The 24736-nt window shown below is 47.5% G+C and overlaps 1 protein-coding gene across 1 annotated transcript; it reads right to left on the reverse strand.

Annotated features, from left to right (window-relative positions):
• Window positions 1-15446: 15446 nt before the first annotated feature.
• Window positions 15447-16410, reverse strand: LOC108044972. The gene is made up of 2 exons (XM_017124148.1): window positions 16098-16410; window positions 15447-16043 (listed from the first exon to the last, which is right to left on the reverse strand). The coding sequence occupies exons 1-2, from the start codon at window positions 16365-16367 to the stop codon at window positions 15831-15833; spliced, it is 483 nt and encodes a 160-aa protein (XP_016979637.1). The 5' UTR covers window positions 16368-16410; the 3' UTR covers window positions 15447-15830.
• Window positions 16411-24736: the final 8326 nt, after the last annotated feature.

The raw sequence follows: 24736 nt of genomic DNA on the forward strand, positions 1-24736 counted from the left end.
TGGTCCGGTAGGTAGCACGCACTCGCGTCTAAACACTAACACTAACACTAACTGGTGGTTGCTGCTTGGCTAACTTGGCTAGCTGGCTGGCCAACTATCACAATCGGTTAACTGCGACGAGCTGCGGTCTCTCCTGCTCGACGGCTGCTGGCTAAGTGACTGCCGCTCCAGCAGTGCTTCAAAATTTTAAGCCGTCAGCAGTCGTCCGTCGTCCGTCGTCCGCCGTCCGCCGTCCGTCGCTCACGCACTCCGCCACTCGAGTCAGTCTCAGTCTCAGTCTCAATCTCGGAATCCCAATCGATCGAGAGAGAGTGAGTGAGTGCAATTACAGCAGCCTGGCGATCGGGCAATTTGAGCAATTTTCGAAATTGTTTTGAGCATTTGTCATGCTCGGGCATTGCCAATCGCTCTCGCCAGTCGCTCTCGCCGGCGGCCGCCTCTCCACTTTTGGCTGAATTTCACCAGAAATATTACTCATAGGTATTTGGGTTTTTCGCCACCAGACAGTGTGCCAGACGTCAACGGAGGCTGCTCTAAACGGTGACGTAGCGCAGTCGGCCGGCCAAAAATCGCCCGCCACCCAGGCAGCACGCTCGACTTTTGAATAATTGAAATTCCCACTCAAGCGTCCAGTTGTTCAGTTGTTCAGCCGTTCAGCCGTTTAGCCATTCAGCCGCTCTCGACCAATAGCCAGCCGCTGGAAGTCGATGTTGCCGTAGGTCAGCGACTTGATAACGCTGCGCCGACTGCTCTGCCAGCTGCCAACTGCTCGGCCGGCTGCTCAGCCGACTTCGATAAGGCACGTGCTGCCCGGCTAGTTGTTGTTGTTGCGATCAGCTGCTGGCCAAGGCCATAATCACTAATTGGCCGGTAATCGAGATATTGGAAAGTTCTGGTTACGAGCCGACGCCACCGCAATCCGATGATTAATACCCGTGATAGTGCTTTACGATCTCACTGGGCCAGCGAAAGTGGCACGCCTCCCACTTCCCGCCTCCCGCTTCCCTGTTCCCAGTTCCCGGCAGGAACCCAAAACTCATGTGAGCCGATCGGCGATTAGATCGCAGCTGGAGAGGATTGCACGCGATCGATTGGCGTGGTCATGTGAGGAATCCAGTGCGATAGCATAAGCGCAGTGAATCAAATGCGGACGGAACTTATCGGAGCTATAAATATTTGTGGGAGGAAAAATTTGGAGTATTGGCCAAAAGGAATGGCAAAGGAAAAGTTGACTGATTCACTGGGTTCAATAACCTATCTGGAAGCACAATAGTACCTAAAGGATAACTGATTGTTTATCTCACTTCAACGATAGTGTTTAAATACAAAACTTAGGAAGATGTTTTTTTGGTATTTATCAAAGCTTTTATTGAACCCGCTTTGGAGGTAAGTAAGTGGCCCTCACTGGGTCGCTAATGGATCGCACCTCCACCTTCCACATTCCACCTCGCCAACTACTAGCCACTAGCATTGGCATTAGCGTCGAAGCCGATTATTAACAGTTCGATCACTCGCCGTCCGTACGGGGATTCACCCCAGTGCCAGAAGACACTAGCACACACACACGCAGCATTTATCATGGGAACCGATCGAAGTTATTCCGTAATGGGGTAGCCGGGGCCAGCCAGCAAATCATCTTTTTATAAACAATTGCGAAAGACAGGGAAAGTTATCTGCTTTTGGGGCTGGGAAAGCGGTGATCTAATTGAACCGAACCAGAATGCCCCAAAAAAACCAAAACAAATACCCAAAAAACAACGAGTCAGACTTTGCACCCCCTACTTACTGTGATGTCGCATTGTTGGGGCTGGATCACGTTCTATTTTGGCACTCTCCATCGAGGAATACTGTGTGTGGCTTAATACTGGGTTAATACTGTGGATTAGGTGTAGGTGTAGCTGTAGCTGTTCACTGGGGAGATCAGTCTCGGACCGGAGTTGGTTGTACGGTGTGATTGTGTCGCGGATTGTGTCGGGTTCACAGGCCGGGACAATTAGCATTGGCGTGTGTCTAAGCGAAACTGATTCATGGTCTCGGCCCGTCGCATAATTTTATATTTATACGAAAATCGCCGTCCGCCTGTGAGGCAGTCCCAGTCGCAGTCGCTGCCTCGGTCGCCGCCGCTGCCTCAGTCGCCGCCACCGGCGAGCTCCTCCGTCTCCGGTACTGCTTCTGCTGCCGCTTCTGCTGCCGCTGCTGCTGCCGCTGCTGCTGCTGCCGCTCCTGCTATCTCCCAGGCAGAGCGGCGCAGTCGACGCCGGCGTGGACGTCAATGAAGTCAACGAAGTGCCGTCGTGCGAAAGAATCGGAATCGGAATCGAAATGGGAGTCAGAAGTGCGCGCCACGCTTATAATTATTATTGGATTGGATTTGATGATTGCCCAAGCAGCGGCAGAGCTCCAACCCCCCCCACACACACCCCACCATCGTTCACACATTTATTTTTATATTTGCACTTCGTATTTACTTTTCATCAATTACGTACGAGTAGTTGGGGTCCGTTAGGCGTTGGTCCACCACCCCACCCGAAGTGAACCCTCCGCCAGGGGCTCCCACACAACTCTTTGCCAGGGGATTTTTCTTGGAAGCGAGCTGGTGTGCGTACGTACATGTGTCTCATTATGTACACCTTCACTTTGTTGTCTGCCATTGAGGTTTTTTGTTTGCGTCACAACACACAACACACAACTCCCTCCTCCGCCCGAGCGGTGGTGGGCGTGGCATAGTTAGTTTTTTTTTTTTTTCGACGGTCTCAATGCGAAATTAATTGCATTGATTGGGGACCGGGTTCAAAAATCATGTTTTTCAACAAGGGGGATTTTTTGGTCTGCGGCCAAGAGGCCATGGGAAATCTTGGGCGCGACAATGGAGAGATCTCTGGGTCGATCATCCACATGTGCCACATGTATGGCTGCCCCCTCGTCAGTCCCACGTCAGAATTACTCTTCCACAAGATCATCATATGTGGCCAAAACAGGTTGACTTGGGCACCAGAAGTCAACAGCTTTGGTACTAAATAGGCTAATAAGGCCGACGGATTAAAATTAACTAGACTTAATTTGGTTCAACACAGATAACAATCGATATTTGTACTTATGCCAACTCGACTTCAAACTAGGATATTTTACACACATTCAATTTGTTTATTTTATTGGCTTTATTCCGCGTGATACAAGTCTTAAAATGATTTTTAATCCTTTTTGATATTTCCGTACACCTCTTTTGGATTTGGTCGTCTTACTTCTAACCCAATTGTCACAGGTACAGGTGATCGTACTTAAATCTATGAAATTGGTGACACAAGGAGTAAGTTGCAAGGACTGTGATTTAAGTCCATTCAACATTCAACACTCGCAAGGCCAGCGAGCAAGCACAGTCACGATTTCACTGCGGAACTTTCCATTGACCGCGAAGAGCCCGACCAAATCTGATCGGTAATTAGATCATCTGCCCAAAGCAATGCCAACTGACGCACATTGGCCAACCGGACAACGGGCCAACGAACTGGGAATGGACTCTTCCGTGACTCTGCGATAGCTTTATAGTCCAGTTTCTTGGCCTGCTCCAGTATCTCGACAAGATCGCCGCTCTGATTTACGATCGTCGGATCCTCTAATGGTCTTTCCACCCGCTTCCCTGATAAATTCCCAGCTACCTCATACGTGATATCACGATCCCCAAACGGGGTGAACTTTGCACCCAAACAACACTCATCCCTCGTGTTAAAATCGATTGCACGGCTGAAAATCAATGCATGACTTGCCGACGTCTTCAAATATTTGGCCAACTTTTTGGGGGTCTTTAGTGCGTAAATGACGTGCCGTTTTGTGTTTATTTCTATTTTAGACTGATAAGGTAGCGTGGAAAAATTGTATAGTCACAGTGGGATGGCATCGGACAGAATCAAAGCAAAGCCATCCCCGAATGTTGATCGATGGGTTGGTGGGCCTTTTCCGGCTGTTGCGACCCACTGTGGCCTAATTGGCCGAATTGTCTCCCAAAACGGGAGCTAATTACATCGAAGGGGAGGCACTTAAAGTTTTGATTCAGTGTGCCGGTTAACAGTAATTGAGCCAACTTTTCCACTGAACTCTTATCGCCACGCGTCGTCAGAGGCTGAACTTTGAGGCGTCGTCGGCCGGGGAATTCACCTCGCAGCCAATTGTCTTCGATGGGTGTTGACTAATTCCGTTCCATGAATGAATAATCAAGACTGGCGCCGCCCCCGCCAACCCCAGATAACCAGATACCCAGATACTCGCCACCACTCCACGGCAGTGGGTCGATGGATATGCGAGGAATCCACTCACATCCACTGGACACATGAATGGGCTGACTCACCGCACTTCTTCAGCCGGAGGTCGCTCTTCGCACAGGGGACAATTGAGTTACTAGATCAATCAATGGGGATACTACTGGTGTATTGTATCTTTCGCACTGATACCCAGATAATGACGGCAGAGTCAAGAATTTAATCAGTCTACCGTTGAAGCTTGAAGTTCCACAACTTGTATTTAGTTGTCATGTCAGTGATAAAAATAGCAGTAATGGTAATGGCATTTAATAAATAGATTCCCTTACCGTATTTCAGCCAGCCAATAAAAGAAATTGGGGCTGCACCTCAGCTTAAGTTAAAAATAATAAATCATAATATAAATTCATTAAGAGATCCATATTAATAAGCTTAATTATATATTAAGTTTAATAAGCGGACTTTACCTATCTCAGTTGGTCCCACTATGGTTTTTCATTTTATAGGGATTCCTATTTAGGCATTAAGAGTGCTAGTAACTAGGACCTTCCACTGGGCAAGTGCAATTATCGTTGCTTATTTTGGATTATCCCCCTGCGATTTCCCCCATACATCCCCCACCAGCGCACCCAATTAACCCAATCGGCTCAGTCCAGCTTAGCACCTGGCGCTAAAATTAGCCACTGGCATTTGCGCTCCGCTGACGTAGGTGTCATGTTCTGTGACGTTGGCGAGCCCCCCATACAAGAGCCTCGGCCAATTGCGAATTTCGATGTAATTGCCGTTTATTATCAGTATCGGGCATGGCAAACAATCGATAATACACAAGCGACACCCTGATACTCTGATACTCTGGTACTCAATGTATTATGATACTCTGATACTCTGATACCTTGATGCCAACAAATCGCACGGTTAATGCAACGACTTCGCCAGATTATTATCGCCGTTATTAATATAAATGCGTGGCAACATAATTGAAATCGCCACTTATCACTTGTCGCTGGGCGATCAGTAATTAGCATAGAGCTGGAGACCCGTCACCCCATTCCCATTCCCATTCCCATTGCTATTTCCATTCCCGAACCCCGTGACCCATTCCCGGACCTATGACTATGACTAACCGCGAGTCGAGCTACGAACTTTATCGCGTGCCAACAACAACAATAGCAACAGCAACAACAAGTAACGCGGACTGCGCTGCCGCCGCTTCAATGTGTCAACAAGTGTCGCGTGCGCCGCTGGGAACGCTGCTTCCAGCGCTGCTCCTCCTCCCCCTCCTACCCCTCCACCCCCTCCTCCTCCTCCAGCTCCTCCTCCGCTCGAGCGGTTCAGCGGTTCTGCTCGAGCGGACGACTATTGACACACACACCGCCCTGCGCTTGGCAAATTGACAACGGCAGCACTGCCGGCAAACATGGGTGTTTCATTTTTTTTTGGTTTTGGCTTATGGGGGAGGGTAAGGGGGGTTGCAGGGGGAAGGTTCGTTGATTGAGCACCCCAATTGTGGCTGGGGTTAGTCACTAAAACTTGGGGGCAGCCAGACATTACTCTGAGATACAAGAGGCGATGATTCAACCGGCTTCATAAACCAATTCGCCAGCCATGTCTGGGATTAATTCCATTTCCCCAGCTCAAAGTTGTACAGAATACAAATAAATTATCAGTTGTCAGCTCTTAACAAATTTGCTCATTTAAAAGTATTAAATGTTGAAAGCTAAATCTTACAAGTGGCATTTTAAGATATTTAAGGGGTCATCCATCATTCCTAATACCTAGCTCCTTATAGTCAATGGAAAGCCATAGGGCTTAGATATAAATGCAAATTGATATTTAGTTCATTTAAGTTGTTTTTTATTGCAAGTCGCTGGTAGACCAGTAACAAGTTCTCTCACTTTGTAGAATTTAAAACTTGCACTAGATTATCTTCAACCAGATGCCTCTTAAATTTTATTTAACTACGATTAAAAATATTGCTTAGTTTTTGAAAAAACTAGATTGCCTTTTTGTGGCTTATAGCTTGTAAAATTAAATTAAAATGTAATAATTGATCAGTTTTGTGGTCTAATTTTGTATTAATCTGCATTCTCAGTGTTAAGAATTGCTTGTTACTTTTCGCAGTGTTTTACACTAGATTATTTTTAACAAAAGTCAATTCAATGAACGGAATTTGGCCTTGTGATCGGTCTGATACCTGATGTTAGAATACCCTTAGCCATGGGCAATTTCTAGCTGAGATTCAGATGATTCTCGTATCTGACTGAGGACCACTCATCGCGTGTTTCCCAGCCGGCGGTTGGATTCCTTTACCCGCCGGCAAACTTCACTCGAGCTGCGGTCTTCGTGATCCGGGCTCCAAGTTTCCCATCTTCGCGTTTGGCGCTCTTACACATCGCGAAAACACTTCCGTTTCGTCTTCGGGTGGCCAAACATAAAGCAGAAAGCCCAAGATTCTGTGGTGATGCTGTTGCCAAAAATAAATTTCGCAGTTTGCATAGGCGCAACGGCCTTGCCCCCACCGCCTAATTTCCACTAAAGGGCAGCGGAAAGGGGGATGCGGGTAGGGGTAGTGGATAGGGGGGGAGAGGTAGGGAGGTTGAAGAGCAGAGCAAACAACAAGTGTTTGTGTGGGTCAGTTCGACCGCTTTGTTTTGGACTCGTTTGCGGATTGCCTTTCCCAGCAATTGATGAGCAATTAATGTTTTTGTTTTTGCCCGCCTTTGCCAGCCGTTTTTTTTTTTTTGTTGGCTGGCTTTTTTCTTGGTCTCTTTTCTTGATGGCCGGCTAACCGGAACGGCATTCCGATCGCCTGCGCTGTGCCGAAGATCTGTCTCGGCTTCAGCTTCTGTCCCGGCTACCATTTTCAGGGCGATTTCCTTTCTTGAATTCTTTAACTCCAATTTTGATGGCTCATTTCGGCTGTTTCAAGGTTCACCCGCAGAGGATACCCTAAAAAGGGTAAATAGATGTACTGGTCAAAAGCGAAGACCAGCCATTCACCGCAACTGAACCTATACTTTATCGTATACCTCTATCGCTTTCTACTGCCGCTGCATTGCATTTATTTCTTATGCAAGTCGACCTTTGAAAAATATTAACAAAGTCAAAGTCAAAAACAGATAGACAGTTGGCCTTGAGACACCTGATGAGGTCTCATATAAAAACACTTTTCTGGGTCGAAAAGAAAGGGAGTCCCCCTTTTATATGCATATGGTTTTTCGCACGATAAGAGACTGCACTTTTGATTACAGTTTATTTGGCTAGTGTATCTAATCTTCGCCGTAGTTCCAGTGACCGAGTCTTTCGGGTGTTGCCTCGACGGCTGCCTTGGGGATTGCGGCGTTTTCTTGAAAGTGTTCCGTGTCTCGTTATTGAAATTGCAATTCAAGATTCCACACGTACACTTAGACCCCGCCCCCTCACCCCCCCCCACACTCAGTTGGCCGCTCCAAAACGCATCCACTTGATTTACATACGAACGGCAACAGCAACAGCAACTTTGGCTCATAAAAAAAGCGCGGCGGAGTTGGGTCTTAAAACAACCTGACCATGTCGTGCCTTGCCTGCATTTCTTATTTATTTATTTTTGGTTGCTTTTTGCCCGCCTTTGTTTGGTTGTTTGTTGGTTTTTTCTCCACTTTTTTTTTGCACGGCGGCAGCTTCAAATGTCACTGGAAGTTGGGCAAAATATGACCCAGAAATCGGAGCGGGACCACCGGGGGCAGGGTCATGCAGCTGAGACTGCCGGGCTTTTCTCTGGGGGAAACTCGCAGCAATTCCCCCTTCTCTATCACTGGCTATTTTCAGGCTCCCACAGTGGCTTTTGTTGGTTCTGACGGATTTCTGCCATCTACCCAGCATTGGTATCCATTCAAGGGTATATGGCGGCGCAATAAATACTATCGGGTCGCATAATAACCATCCATAAACACACAAATTATACCTTTGATTCAAGCCCATTAATCATTTGAGTCTTTGGAAATTGTATCCGCAAACAAAAAGTTGCAGATGAGTCAGGTTTTTCCACTTCCCAAAAATCTTTACAATCGTCTTAGTAATTTTAGTCATAAAAACTCAAGAGCTTATCAATTGTGTCCACATATCAGACAATTAAAATTAGATAGTATTCAATTCAGTCGTATCACATGCTTATTATGCCTGTTTTTTATTTTTGTGTAGTGGCATTGTAATGTTTTCTCAAATTACTATAAGCAATTTATAGAATTTTCAGCTGAGTAAAAAGTATCTGCAAGTAGGAAGTATCTCAGCGTCTAGCACATCGTTTCTACTGGTTTTTTCCATTTTTTTCCTGCCACAACTGCAACTGCAATTGCAACTGCAACTGCAACACTGCCACTGGCACAGCAGTCACATCGGAGCAGCTTCTTGTTGTTAATTTGATGTGGCACATGTAATAAGGCTAATGAGGTGGGCCACTGCCACTGCAACTCGATCAGGGCTGCGAGTGCTTCGACCCAGCCCTAGATAGAGGATACCCCAGCTCCAGTCCCAGCTCCAGATAGCCCCCACTCCTGAGGCTGTGGCTCCACTGAGGAGGCCTGATCAACTTGTTGTGGCTTTGGTGGCATGCAATGACCACCATCAAAGCCGCACTGAAATCACGTCGTCGCTGTGCTGTTGTCCATGTTGTCCATGTTGTCCATGTTGTCCATGTTGCTGCCTGTCCGCGGACAGACATTTGTAAGTAGCCAAGTGCAAATGTATCGATTTACAGTGCAAACAACTCGCCCAGCAAATGGAGCATCAGAAACGGGATCACAACAGCCAGCCGAAGGAATGGAGAAGCATCTGCCACTGGCACAGAAGTACGAGTATCTAAAGACGGGTGAGGGGAGGGGAGGGGGGGAGGGGAGGGAGGGGGGGGAGGGGGGTTGAGGTTGAGGTTGACAAGATGCCAACGCAGCAAAAGCGCTTACAATGTCGAAGAATCCATGTCTGGGAAGACGACTGCATACTGAGCGTTGAGCATTGAGCACTGAGCACTGAGCACTCAGCACTGAGCACTGAACCCAGCCGACAATTAAACAAAATTTGATACAGCCAATGCGGGGAAGGAGGCTTTCAGGGTTTAGTTGCATTTTATTTCGAGGTTTTTGAACTGCTGCCGCCGACGTTGCAGCAGTGCAGCAAAACGAGTCGAGTGTCCGCGCATAATTGCCCAGGGTTTCCACCTTTTTTCTTTACTTTTATTTTCTTTTTGTTTTGTTTTGTTTTTTTTTTTGTTGCGCTGGCCAAGAGTAGCCCACGCAAAAAGGTGGAAAGGGTGACCCGCCCTAGATCTGGTCATTCGGCAATCAATCAATTAGCTGCCTGGCCATCTTATCTTCGCGATGATTCAGCCCCCGTGGGCCGAGGGACAGATTCAGATGTTTCCATTGGCGTCAATCAATAAACGGCTAATTAAAACGAATCCGTCCGGCGAACTGCAGCCAGACGGAGCTGGGGTGATGGGTAGCTGCTTCCGGACTGGGGGCATCGGGAATATTATTATTGGGACTGGGGTAGCAGACCATGGCCAATTATAACCATGGCAAAGCGAGGCGTTGTGCCAAAAATATACACTCGACGCACTCATCGTTTCCTAATAACCCAATTAAAGTCTGTGCGAACGACCTACGCAATGAACTTGGCCCAGGTGAGACATGCGTCATGCGTAGATGACGCCACAAAAGCTTTAGCTGCCAATGGAAGACGGAGGTGGAGAGTTTGGCAGCCATGGCAAGCCGAACTTTGGAGCACACGCGCCGCTTCTTTCGTGACGTCACAAGCGGAACGTCTTGACCCACAAAGTGTGGGAAGAGTGACGAAGATAGCGTTTGGCGTCTAAAAATAGCCAACATTTGGGCTAAACACAAACCTGTCTCCGCTGGTGAAATATCCGTCAGCATTCACTACTAACCACTAATGAAGGTGGAAAATCAAATATCATAAAGATCACCGGATCGTGCCGGGTAATCCCTTCCATTGTATGCCTATTTTTAGAGGGCAAACTCAATCTGCCATCATTTCACAACATCACTTGTCAGAATCGCTGGAAAATCCTAACCTAAGTCAAGTTGAAAAAAAGTACCAAGACACTTGACATAAACCGCCGGCAATTCAATTCAATTCATTTCAACAATTGGCAACAAGGTGGGCCCCACTTTTTCCACTTCCGATGTCGCCCCCCCCCACACACACACTTCGCTTCCACAACTGAATTTCACAATGTGCAACCGCTATCTTTGAAAACCCCCAAGATCAACTGTATGTTTCTTGAAATCGAGGCACGCTGACGTAGCCGGCTGAAAACATGAGCTGTCTCATGTCTCTCTCTCGAAATTATGGGGTAAACATCGATCGGCGACCTTTGTATATCACAGGTTAAGTGGGCAAAGTGTGGGGGGGGGGGAGGGGTTGGGCATTGGTGGGAGCCCCAATGACGTCAAGGCACGCGACTCGCATTTGTTAATTGGAAACGCCGCCAGGTGAGAAACCAACTCAGCTCGGTGCTCGGAATCCAAGCCCCCGCAAATTGAAATCGGCTTGCAAATCAGAGTGTGTCGCTATGCGGGGCAACCACCCGATGAGTCAGCACCACCACGGTGGTTACTCTGTTTATTGGTGGTTAACACTGCAGCCGGAGACAGCCACAGCTACACGGCAAGAAAAGGGGTCAGGCAATGGCGATAATCGCAATCTAATCAAACAAAATCACACTTGAAATGTGAAAGCACGAACGATCATGAATGGGTCGCAAGGAGATAATCTGCAATCAGCAATCACTTTTCTGTTGGTTTCAATTTTCGGTCCGCAGAACCTAAACTATTTCACCAGCAAACTAATATATTTAGCTAAAGATATATTTAGTTAATGAATTTGTAAAATTTGAAGATATATAATAATTGTAATGGGATATTTGAACTTTTTATACACAGCTTTTGAATGTCACAAATTGGAAAAGGTTTATGATATATTTATTTAATACTTACCCCATTAATCTTTACTCTTTTTTTTCTGTGTTAAAAATGCAACAAAAGCCGCTGCAATCTTATCAAAGCATTCCTTACATTCCTGACTTAACATAATCGTTTAACAATCGTTAGAATTTTTATAACGGGCAATTTAAGATTAATTAACCGGCTTAGAGTCACATTTGATATTGATCGCCGACCCCTGCGCGATTCATAAAAGTCAGATGAAAAGCACTCAAAAGCTGATCAATAAAATCTAGATTTAACTAGAATCATTATATTAATGCTGTTTGTGGCATCCTTGAATTAGGAATTTGAATGACTTCGTATCCTTTCTCGCTGTGCAGCAACTGCGCCACCGGGTGATGCAACAAGGTCGTCGGTGTTATCATCCCAGGTGTAATCATGTTATCATCTTATCGGGGCAACACGCCCCCGTAACGGAGGCTCGTCTGCTCCGCTGACCGGCCGTTGCTTAATTAACTTATTTGACATTTCATTTACTCGGCCCGCAATAAGTTTAATTGGGCAACACGACAATCAATTGCAAATGCCAAGTGCCAAGTGTCGAGCGCCGCTGCAGGTCATAAATCGCCGCAATCCGCATTCAATCTATTTAATTGTTGCCGCTGACGCACGATCGCCGTTGATAAGTGGATGCGTCAAATCTGGTATCTGGTATCTGGAGCGGAATGGGAGGCTCCAGCCCTTGGCAACGGATTTCGGCTATTGGTGTAACCAAAGCTCCCCAAAGCGTTAATATAACCAAATGCTTAAGGATCTGATAAAACACGTTCGTCCAAGAAGAACATGGTAGGCTGCTGGGAAAGGGGCACCTAACGGGAGTTTCGAAATGGAGAGCGATCGGAGTACCGCCGCATATCTGTATCTCGACTAGGGCATTTTAGTGCCCGCGGCATTCCAAACTCTTTGGCATTTCGGGGCCTGATGAAATAACCGCGTTGAGGAGAAGAAAAAAAAAAATAACCGGGCGGCCATAAATAAACGCTTTGATCGGATTTTGGCAAATACTGCGCTCTGCTTTTAATTTGTATGCATAAATAATAATTATGAGAGTTTCTCGGAATTCTTTGGAAGGGTTGCAATATTGGATCATCATCGATCGATTGGATTGACTGGTGGTCTGAACTGGGTCTACTCTAGGGTTCTGGGAATGCATGTGGGCGTCATCGCTGACTCAGCTGTGAGTGCTGCTCCTGTCCAGGAGTAGGCAGCTCCGAGTCCCATTCAAATGGGAATCCGGAGAACGGAGATAGACGACACCGTTCGAAGATACAAATGTATCTCAAGTCCAGCTGCTGAACTGGAAGCCGCCTTATTGAATCTAATCATCTAAAAATGATATGAAATTATGTTATAAATATTTTATGGCCCCCGCAGCAGCAACAAGCACAACAACAACAATGGCTGTGGCCAATCAAGCGACAACAACAAACAACAAGCAACGGCAGCAGCAACCACATAAATATCACGTATTTTAACGCTGTTTTCGGATCGACACCGAATCGTCGTTTTCTCATTCTTTTCTTCTTTTTTTTTTTTTTTTGTTGTATTCCGTTTGTGGCGGCTTTTGCTGTTAATCATTTTGTGGTCTCCGTCGTCGTTGTTTTTGTTTTTGTTGCTGCTGTTGCTGTTGTTGTTGGCGGTATCGTCGAGTTAATCTTGTTAAAACAAACCGTTTCAATAAATACAGCGATAATGCAATTTTAATGCCATTAAGATGAGCACCAATTATGGCCAGCACCAGAGAATCAACTATGGCCAGCTCCCTTCATCCCCATACCCATCCCCCATCCCCCTCCCCCGAATCCTTTGGGCTCATTTCATTTCATCTTTGACCGCAGAATCATTTGCGAATCCTTTAAGCAGCGACGGCAAAAGTTTTACATCCCAACCCACATGATTATCGAGCGATACTTTGACTTTTTAAAGGAGTCCAACCATTTTAGAGGCTCTTTGGGACAAATAAATTGGAAGCTTGTTAAGGAACCCTTATTAATTAGTGAGCTCAGTGACATACCTTTCAGAACAATCTTATTTAAATAAAAATACATGCAAAAATAAAATTAAAATTGCACAGCAATAAACAAAACATTGCATTTCACACAAAAATATTTTTAAAAAAATGTATTTCAAAGCAATTTTAATACGTATTTGATATAAAGATGTAAATATGTACTGATTCATAGAGTCAAACATTGCATGTTTTTGATTTTTACAAATTATATTATTATTCTGATTAATAAAAAGTGTTTGAACTAGCAAAGATGAGAAGGTAACGAAAAAGTGACAACCTAAAATCATAAACACTTAAAAACTTAACCAATATTAAAATTAAGTTTAATAGACCAAGATGTTTATTGATGTACATACATATCATACAACAAATTGAACGGTTTTTTTGAATGCGTAATATGGTGGCCCAAGAATTCATATTCATATTCCTTTAGGGATACTAGATTTTCATTTGATAAGCAGAGCATCCACCAGTCGGCGCGTCAACTGGGACGCACTTCCTCCTGACTTCTCCCCATCCTGCTCCGATTTGGCTTTGCCGCGGTTTTCGCAGGGGAATGGGCTTCGGGGGGCGGGGTGTTTGGAGATCGGGAGATCGGGGGAACGGGAAGTCGGGTATTGGGGGATGGCCTGGGATCGCAGCCATATCCATCTCTGGTGCGTCTTGTGCGCAGGCCGCGCTTAATCCGCTGGCCGAGTTTGACAGACTCCGCGACGGGGGGATTGTGGCTGCGGATTGTTTTTTATTGTTTATTTAACATTTCTGCGCTTTTATTTCGCGCTGTCCGCGCTACCACCGCCACCCTCCCCCCCTCCCCCTGCCATCTCGTTTGTCCATCGAACGGATCGCCGGTCTCGCTTTGTTGTTGCTGTTCCTTGCATTTTCATTGTTCTTTATGATGCTCATTTAAAATTCAAGCTTTGTTTCATTAAGAAACACGTTCGTCCCAGTCCCAGTCGCAGTCGCAGGCCCCAGTTTACCTCCCCCCCCATCCCCTCCCGCAATCACTCCACCGGCGATCTGGCGATCTTGGCCATTCCTGGTCCAGCGCCAATTTCGACATTAACGCCGCCGACGGCGCTACGCAGCTTGTTAACGTTTTTTAATGCCCCGATTCAAAGGTTAACAATCAGACTGCGACTGGGAATGGACTGTGGATATGAGGATGTGGATGTGGATGTGGATGAGGATGTGGCTGTGGATCGGATGACGGCGGAGGCCATTGATAAGCCGGCGCTCATTAAAGATGTCAAGAATTTTCACAGCTCTCTGCAACCCCCCACCCCCATTCCTGCTCCCACTTCTCAACCGGTGCTAATCCTGCGAGCGTGTCAAAGAGCTCTCCTCCTCGTCCTCATCCTCATCCTCGTCCTCACCATGTGCGATCCTTACAGCTGTCCAACCTTTCTCCACTCCCCTGGCAGCTGGAACACTTCGAGGGCCTCACGAAAATGATTTGTACAATTTTGTAGTACATAATTGATGTCGTTGAGTGGACGAGAGCGATTGGAATCAACGCGGTATTGAGGGCGTTTCACCAACGCCGGTGGTCAGAGTTCGAGTGGATGCAGATCCAGAACAGGTGCCACCACAACTACGATCCTCCATCTACAAATCAAAATTCCCCTTCTAATAGCTCAATTCGCAGTGCCATAAAAGCCAGTGCCACGTTTGGATGCAGATCCGCACCGTCCATCCAATCCATCTTGGACAATTCTCCAGGGCGAGTCGTAAAAATAAAAGTCATTGACTCAATTTTGGAAATGCCTCACACACGACGACGAACCCTTCGAAAAAAGGGGTCTGATGGGTGGGTCAGCGAGGGGTGGGGAGGGGAGGGGAGGGGGTTGAGAGGGGGGCGTGCCAGCAGGCGCTTGTGATTATCCTTTCGCACGTTCGGCGTTGCTTAACAAATCATAAATATGGCCCGGGCTCTGTTATTGATGGTGGTCGCTGGTCGCTGGTCGTCGGTCGCAAAAGGGAAAAAACCACAAAGCAGCGCTCAAAAAGAGCAGGCAACAAAAAGACGAGAACCAGGTTTCCACCTTTTTTATGGGGGCCCCCAGCTTGAGTCCGAGTCCCAGTCTCAGTCCAAGTCCAAGTCGAAGTCCATGTCCATGTCCCCACCACCTCGCCCCACCAAAGGCTTCAATCATTTAATAAGCGCTGCCTGCCAGGTTGTTGCTTGTTTGGGACACGACAAAAGAAGCCTTCCGCCATGTTATTAACTTATTCATAACAATAACGAGAGCAGCACGGATACCGACGCGGGGGCAACACCTCCTCCTCCTCCTCCTCCTCCTCCTCCTCCTTCTCCTCCTCCTCCTCCTCCTCCAGTTGCATCCCGTGATGTGTGGGATATATAAGTTCAGTCCTTTTGGGGAGATCGCCACTTGCCGATACTTCGAGACATCCCACAGATATAGCTCGCAAATCTGCCACAGATCTATCCATTTCATAGATCTCTGTCAGACTTGGGAGCAGATCTCTCCAAGATTTCTCCAGCAATTTCTCTTCCATCTCACGGGGTTCTTATTAGGTTCCCTGACTTTTGTGATCTCCTTTCTAACCACTTTGGCAACATGCCTTGGAGGAGGCCTTCCTCTCAGTGCGAGGCAGGCTGGCACTGACCCTCAAACTGGGACGTCTTTCGGGCGAGGGCAAGGGAGTGAAGGCGGGCAGAGGTCCTGTGTGGGTCCTGGACCTGGGCGTATGAACTCCACTTGGCGGTTCGGCCTGAAGCAATTGACAGAAGGCCCGTGTGACCGCCAGATTACTCTGTGAAAGGGAAAATAGGTAAGTGCTTACAGCGGCTAGGAAATCGCAGCTCACCTTTGCGGAATGCGGAGAAAGCGTATTGTTGGACTGGTCGAGCAGACGACCCACCTCACTTCGCACTCGCCCCAAGGAGCTGCTGACCTTGTGCTTGACCTCCTTCTGGCGCCTCTGGTGGAGCAACCACTGGGTCCGTGGATCCTTGAGGAACTCGTCGTTGAAAATGAGGCAATCCAGCTCGGCGATGCTGCGACACAATTTCCGGTGGTGGCTCAGGCAGCGACTCAGGCCCGCGTTCACCCTGCTGATCACTGTTGAATTTTGCATCCTCTATAAATGGGAAATAAGTTGACTCGAAATTTTCAGTTGTGCGGCTCGAACCGAATAGTTCTCTGGCGTTCTCAACACGGCTTCCCCGATTGGATATCGATAATGGGCGATCAATGGGGGATCAGTGGGGGATCAATGGGGGATCAATGGGGAATCAATGGGGGATCAATGGGGGATCAGTGGGGAATCAATGGGGGATCAGTGGGGCATCGCTGGGGTATCCTGCATATTTGAGCAGTGAGTGTGCCTAGTACTGATTCGGCAGTTCATCAATCACTCGCGCGGGTTGCCAATGTCGATGATGAGTTATGATGCGCAGCGAAGGCGCCCCAAAACTATACGATAAAGGGTTGATGTTGGTCCGTACGAAAAGGGATTTGCCAGGAATTGAAGTGATTGCCAAATCTCATTGTCCTAATAATTGAAGTGCTTAAATTAGAGTAAGCAATCCTAATCGGATTTGAGATGCTCGAGGGAACAGGACTTTGGCCTGGCCTAATTGCCGCCACTCAACTCCGGTGGGATGGCCTCAGAGTTCCCGTTCCCGTTCCCGTTTTCATTCCCCGTGTGTGTGCGTTAAAGTCACGACTTATCAGACAATAAAAGGGAAGCCAAGTGAGCGACACTTGATCTTTCTTCTATTCCTAGACCCCTGCCCCGATTCCTTTCCCTATCCCTATATACCCAATCCTATTTCTATTCCCATTCCCTGTGTGTGTGTGCGTCTATATCTGGGCTGGCCCATCTCTGCTTAGCTGCGTTTTGGCCGCAATTTATCACACGCCACTTGTAGCCGGTTTTTGATCTAATAAAAACTGTCAAAACGTTTGCAGGATGCTGGGAAAATATTTACACGGCGGACAAAGAGCGAGGAGAGGGAGAGGGAGAGGGAGAAAGGTGGAAGGTGGAAGGGGGAAGGGACTGGCCGAAACAGTTAGCAGGGAACAAAGGACCCAAAAGGATCAGAGATCAGAGCTCTGAGCTCAGCAGCAGGTCAAGTCTTGGGCGGTATGACACATCAGGTTTGAGCCTGCCTCGGGAATTTAGACATTAAAGGACCCACAGCTGATCGTCCTGTTCCTTCGGCTGCCTATTGAAAAGATGAAAGTGAATTCTCCCACTCGCAGCCAAGAATGCCAGAATGCCAGCATCAGCATCGGCAGTCGGTCAATTGAAATGAAATGAGCGGGGAGTGGGGAGTGTAGTGTAGAGTGTAGTAGAGTTCTGGGCGGCCCCTGCACGTTTAGCTATTTTTATGGAGTTCCCGGGAACTCTCGCTTGGACCTCGTCTCGTCTCTCTGTTCTGTCGTTCTGTCGAATCTCGAAACGTTTCTATTAACACGGCCCCGGGGCATTGTTGGACTGCTTTCGGGATCCGTTTCTACTTTGCCGCCGCTGGGAAAACTCGTCTCACATCTCGACTGAAACTGAAAACTGAAAACTGTCAACGCCGACGCCAAGGTGAAAAGATGTCTCCCGTTTGCAGATGGAAAGAGAGGGGGAGTGTTGCAGTTGAATGTCGGCCGGCATTTCCTGTCCACTCACCCAACCTCCTCTGCCTCCACCCCCCTCCCCCTTACCACACACATTTTCACATTGCTCAATGTCAGGGGTTGCACAATCGGGCCGAAAAAGAGCTGACCTTGCCGCCGGCTCAGCAGCCGCCAAAGGGGAGCTTAGCCAAAAGGTTTCGGAAAGGTTGCGAAACACGGCGATCGTTAAAAACGGTTAAGCACTTGATTTATGGGGTGTTATAAGGTGTTAGACCTGCCCAGGTAGAAGTGTGAGCGAGACAGATGCTGCCACATCAAATGCCAGATGAGAGGTGTTCAAAAGTCCGCCTAATCGACCACATAGTTGTTAAATATTTAAAACTAATCATTTTAAAGCTATATTTAAAAACATATTTTGGTCAAGAAATGAGCTTTTAAGCAAACTTAAATTAGTTATCTTTTAATGTTTGTCTCTCTTTAAAAGACTTTAACATGAATTAAATATAGGAAGGAGGAAAACCACATTATTTTTGTAAAGAAAAACATTTTAAATATTCGTTAAGAACTTACTAAAAGTACAACAACTTGTTATTTAGAACTTTGAATTGGTTTTATGTTGAATTTCGGAAAGAATTAAACATCTCCAATCATTGTAAAACTAAACTTTCTGATTTCTATGGAGTGTTGTTCATGACGGGGGTTTAGGTATGAAATGTGATTGCCGAAGCTGATCCCTTGCCATTGCATAGTTCTAGGCTTGCCGGGGCTAATTTTCCAGAAGGGAGCGAATCCCCGGGCTTTCTTATCTCCGCCAAGTCACGTCGGCGTAATCGTCCGATAAGCGAGCTGCGAGGTCGCAATCAGCGCCTAAGAGGCGGCAAGGGTTCGTCCGAATTAGATATAATTAAGCGCGAGTGCCGGACCGCAGCAATCGGAAATCAGCAGCGGCAGCAGCAGCAACCGCAACAATAACCACAATGATGATGGCCAAAAGAGGAAGTTAATCCGTGGCCATAATCGCAGCATAGCGCCACAGCATGAGGCAACCTCGGAGTGCCCAGTTCCCTCCTTCCCCTCCCCCCCGCTCCGCGCAGGGGCTCCATTGAAGTGTCAGCAGTGCCACACATTGCTGGGTTCCCCTCTGTGCGCCGGCGAGGGTGTCTCCGATGGCAATCTCGGCCTGCTCCGCTCCACGCTGCCCTGCAGCTCCGCAGGGTCCATGGACCAGCTGGCCATGCCAGTAGCTGTCTGGTGAGTATTGTAATGTCGTATTGTGATTGCCTTTAAGGCGGTATTCAAAATTATGTTTTTCAGACTCAAAGTTCCAGAAATATCAACATCGGGTGTGAAATCATTTATACACTTAATGCATTTTTAGCATGTCTAGAACTCAAGTGAGCTAACACTAAAACAAGAACGCTGAAAAAAACTTATTTAATTCCCTATTTGGTTTGGATAGTATTTTAAAAATGCTTTAAATATAATATAGACAGTTTTTGATATCCAAAAACATAACTTAATAAGCTGAGTCTCGGAAAATACAGTTGACTATGTGGCTTACCTATTTGATGACTCTGCTTCTTTTGCTATAAATAATGAGCGCAAAGCCTAAAACTTAGGGCATTGGCAGTTCGATCTCAGCTGGAAGCATTTTTGTGGCAGCTTTCGCAGACAATGCCAATATAAATATTGTGTAGCACTTTAACATTTTAACAATACAACGGCAGCAGCAACAATAACATGCGATAGCAACAACAACTGCTCAGAGTCATAATAAACAAACAATTACGGTTTCATTTTGTTGCAGTTGCAGTTGGAGTTGAAGTTGAAGTTGCAGCTTGGTCATGGTGTTGCTGCAGTGGCACTTTTGTCGCTAGTCGCCAGTCGCCGGATGCCAGTTGCAAGTCTCCATTTTGGCTAGCAGTGCCTTTGCCATTGCCTGTGCCCTGCCACGCCCCCCGGCCCCGCCCACCAGGGGGCACCGCTTCAGCAGCAGCAGCAGCAGCAGCAATTCTTGTGGCATTTTGTGCGACTCACGCAGCAGGGAGTCAAAAATTTCGCACAAAGGCTCGAAAAAAAAGCGCACTGATAAGAGAGTTGCAACAATGGAGCCCAACTGCAACAACAGCAATAACTTTGGGCAATCATGGGAAGCAAATCGCTCTTGCCTAGGACTCCACTTGCATGCCACTCACTCTCACTCTTCGCAGTCCTCAGCTCCGCGGAACTCCACGGAGCTCCTTGTCTAAGGCCAACTAATTGCGGGCGGCACTGATTACTCATACGCCCCCATGTCGCCGGGCACAGGGATCCGAATACGAATCCGAATACGAATACAAATACGAATACGAATACGAATACCAATTCGAATACGAGTGTAGTCGTACAGCGTGTACCGCAGCCACTTCGGCAAACGAACAATGACGGGCGGCAGCAGCAACACGCGAGGAACATGGGACAAACAAGACAAGAGGCCGCAAATATTTGTTAAACTTGACACCAAACAAAAGAATTTTACCGAAAGGATTTGAATGAACCGAAAAGCGAACAATGTAAGCGCTGCGGCACCGCTGGAATGCGACAGAGCGGTGCGGTGGTTCAGTGGTTCAGTGGTGCGGTGGTGCGGTGTTGCGAGGGTGGTGCGACGGGGCACACCAGGATGGAGCAAGACGGCGAGGCAGCAAATCAAACACAACAAATCGCCAGGAAAACACCGAAATCAAATTGTACTACCAGGCAGGCCAAGTTGCACGTTACAGTGGTGCAAGAATATGAAATTTGAAGTTATCTATAACGATTAGTATTCATCTTGTAGATATAGTATGACTGTTATTATACAATACTATACAATATTCCCCTTTTATTTGTTCAAAAGTATACAATATGTTATATATTTAGAACTCTAATTGAAAAACTTGAAAATTGAAAAAAAATTTCGAATTCCGACTGAAAGTGCTGAAGATCTTTCTTTGATTAGACTAACATTATAAGCTAACATTCCAAAAATTTCTGTTATCCAGTTATGGGTCCACGTTTGGACAAATTATAACTAAAAAAGGTTTAAGTCCTGATCCTAATTTTCCACTAAGATTTTTCGCCCAAAAAGACGCAATATTTTGACCACAACAAGGCAAATAATGGTTTAATAGTGGAATGTCACGTCCTATTGATGTCGTTACAAAATGACTAATCAACTGGCAATCCTGAATCTCGAAATCGAACTAAAAGGAAAGTGGATCGGTACCTTAAGTAATTAGTTGTGGATAAATAACAATCAAAAATCGTTTAATTTTCTTAAAGCTTAATTTGTTGATCAATATTGATTAAAGCAACGCAAATAATATGATTTATGAAATGTAATAGCTTGTTGAGCCCGTAAAAGACTTTCCAACGATATAAAGGAACTTCAGCAGTGGCACTTTAGGTCAAGTTTATTTTACGAAGAGGTAAATTAAAGACCTTTCATACCACTGTGCCTGGGGTCTCTGGTTTTGGGACTCGGGTCTCGGGTCTCGCTTCCCGGGTCCCTCCAAGTGCTGACGCGCGCCGATCCTGGGCCGCCGGTCGAAAGGAGTTTGAGCAGCCCGAACCTAACGCAGTTATCAAAAGCGTTGAATTATGGCCGCGTTTGGGCTGCCAGCTAAATGAGCAACACGTTGCTGCTGTTGCCGCTGTTGCTGCTGCTGGTGGCTCGTTTTCGTGGCGCTATCGCATTTGATCTCTCTCGTTTGCCGGTCCCTGGGATCGACAGCGACCCGCAGGCTCTGTGTTTTGGGTTAGGGATAGGGATAGGGATAGGGATAGGGATCGGATGAGAGGATGAGAGGAGGGGAGCTAACAATGCGCATGATATCATTCATTTCTCATTTCGGTTTCATTCATTGAGCGCTGGCCAAGTGTCGCGCCGCCGGTTCAGTCTAATTTCATAATAAGAAACATCTTCAGGCACACAATAAGCGAGCGCGCACTTCGTGTGTATTTCGTGTTGTTTTTTGTATTTATTTTTATGGCCAACTGCGGTGGAATGCCGCTGGAATGTCGGACGTTTCCGGTTGGCCCACAAGATCTCCAACCGGGGGGTGCGGGGGTGCTTATGGTTAGAAGGAGGGTCAAAGTTCCATCGGTGAGTCAGGGGGTCTCTCGTGTGTCTAGCGATTCGCATTGTCCCACAGCCAAAGCCCTTCCTAATTACTGTCTACCCGGATTCATTTCATTCATCACCGATCTCGGCCCCGTAGATCGAAGTTGTCTAAATATTTCACCGCACTGATTTGAATAAAGGGTTTGCTGAAGGGGGAGGGGTGGGGGTTCGAGTTCCTCGATGAGGCGGCGTCAGTTCACACGAGCTGGCTGACGACGGTTGATGGCCCTGGCAACGGCGGAGCCAAAGCACATCCTGAGCTGCCCGATCTGGCGACTCAGACTCGGACTCGGACTCAGATTCAGACTGAGACTGAGACCCAGACACCGTGTTGCTCAATGTGTTGAAACATGAATGAATCTTGTTCACAATTTGGCAACAACACGTTTAGCACGAAACGAAGCGAAGCGAAGGACGACAATGGCCCAAACAGGGGGAGCCCCTCCTCGATCGCCATCGGAACCATTGGATCCATTGTGAGCGGTCCTCGAGATGGGGACCCGGCTTTCCTGTTCGGCGGCGTCGCGTACACAAATTATTAGCAGCCCGTCTTTTGCCAGTTGCCGGTTGTCGGTTGCCGGTTGCCGTTCGCTGGTTAGTAAAACATCATGTCGCTGTTAAGGGTACCAGGCACTGGGTCAGACAGGGGGAAGGGGACCAGGGGGGGATCGGGGAACGGGCTGGGGAGCAGCCTCTGTGGTCCAATTTGGAGTCGTCGATGCCGATGCCGCTGTTTCGTCTTCGCTACCATTGTTGTTGCGCTCTGCCGGCGGCCAAGAGTCGCAGTCCAGAGCTGGAGCTAGAAAATTATCTGCTTATCTTGTCTTGTGCTCGTTTCGATCGGCTGCTTATTCATGTTCTCGTGTCCGAGATGCTACCCATACCCTTTCCCGATCATCGGGCATAGCTGTTTGGGCATGGCAAATGTCCTTCGTGGGGGGGGGGATGTTAAAGATCACTAAGGACAATAAGCATTGTTGTCCTCGAAATGTCGCTCGTATCTCGGGCAGAAAATGTTAATACCAAAATATTTATAAAATAAGTGTTAATCATATATTGTATTATTTTGAAATACTTGAATAATAGGCTTAAGTAATATAATCTATATGATCCCTAATATATTGTATTTGCTGTTATTTTATATAAACTTGTTTCTTCCCATTTTCGTTAAGTTTCCAATTTGGAAAGAAGTTTTTGTTTTTCCATTTCCATTTATTTACGATAAAAACACACATTAAGAAGACTGGTCACTAAAATTCAATTAGTTTTAAATCGAATGTGTTAATGGTAGGGCGTTTGTTTGTGGCATAGACCTAAGTGCATCCATGCCCAAACCATCAAATATCATTTGCCAACAATTTAATAAAACTTTTCAAAGGCATCAAGGTATCTCCTAGTCGAAAACACAGCTCCTACTTGTTGTGTGTTTAATTTATGTGCTTGACGTGACACTTGCCAGGGGCCCATGGTATTTGGTATTGGTAGTGGCACTGGCACTGGCGTTGGTATTGGTCCGCGGTAAGTGGTCGGTGGTTGGTGGTTGGTGGTGAGTGGTCAGTGGTCAGTTGGCCGGCGGATCGGGGGCCAGGCCGCCTAATATGCGACAGCCGCCGCCTGTTAACACATCGGTGAACCTCAAAATATGAAAACCGAAACCGACACCGAAACCGCAGTGAAGCGAGCCCCGTCTTGGGTTCTGGGTTCAGGTTCTGGATTGTGGAATCGGGAATCGTGGACCCCACGCCGCTGTGCGGTCCTCCTCCTCCTCCTCCTCCTCCTCCTCCTCCTCCTCCTCCTCCTCCTCCTCCTCCTCCTCCTCCTCCTCCTCCTCCCTCCTCCTCCTCCTCCTCCTCCTCCTCCTCCTCCTCCTCCTCCTCGTCCTCGTCCTCCTCTTTCTCCTTTCTGCTGAGGCCCTAACGAGGTGTCCAGGCGATGACGACGACAATGAGGATGACGATGGCGATATTCGAGCCACTGGCTCTGCTCCGAGTGAGAGTGAGACAAGCTGATCCTGGCCGAGCTGGTGATTGAATTTCACACGTGGCTTAGTGTCCGCCCGCATTAAGCACGCTTCGACGAGCCACAGACAGAGCGAGACGGCAGGCGAGGAGGAGCCAAGTGTTGTGGGAAGGAGATGCAGATAGTGGTTATGCAAATGCCTCCACAGAAGGTGGGGAGATGGGGGCGGCGGCGGAGGAGGAGGAGGAGGAGGAGGAGGAGGCATCGCCATCTTGGCAGGCCGATGGCTGATCTCTCGCCATCTTGCACTCCGGAGCCGCTGCACCACCTCCTCCAGGATGCCCGCTCCTGCTCCTGCTCCTGATCCACTGAGCCATTGTTCTGTGGCTCCTGCGATGGCATTCCGCTGATTAGGGGGAGGAGGGGGGGATGGTGAGATGGCAAGAGTGAGAGTGAGAGAGAGAGAGAGAGCCACATCCTGGCCCTGGTCTCTGCGTATGAATGAGTTATTTCGGACCTAATCGCTCCGTTTGCATCTCGACCAACGACAAAAATGCCTTCGCCTCGTCTGCGAATCTGAATCTGTCGCCGACTGTGACTCCCAGCTCCAACTCCAGCTCCAGCCACAGATCCAACATCCAACAGCCACATCCAACAGCCAAAAGCCAACTCCTGCCACATCTTCGGTGAGTGCGACTGCGGCGGCGACTGCGACTGCGAAACGAAAAGTGGCAGTTGGGGACACAGCCACGTTTTGTTTCAGCCTCGTCGGG

This window comes from Drosophila rhopaloa, unplaced genomic scaffold, assembly GCF_018152115.1.
Source record: "Drosophila rhopaloa isolate 14029-0021.01 unplaced genomic scaffold, ASM1815211v1 contig_3, whole genome shotgun sequence".
NCBI lineage: Eukaryota > Metazoa > Arthropoda > Insecta > Diptera > Drosophilidae > Drosophila > Drosophila rhopaloa.

Excerpts from the sequence above, each read along its gene's own strand:
- LOC108044972 (XM_017124148.1), bottom strand. The coding sequence starts at position 16,367 with ATGCAAAATTCAACAGTGATCAGCAGGGTGAACGCGGGCCTGAGTCGC. Across the intron at positions 16,044-16,097 it reads TTTCTCCGCATTCCGCAAAG|AGTAATCTGGCGGTCACACG; the intron begins GTGAGCTGCGAT and ends TCCCTTTCACAG.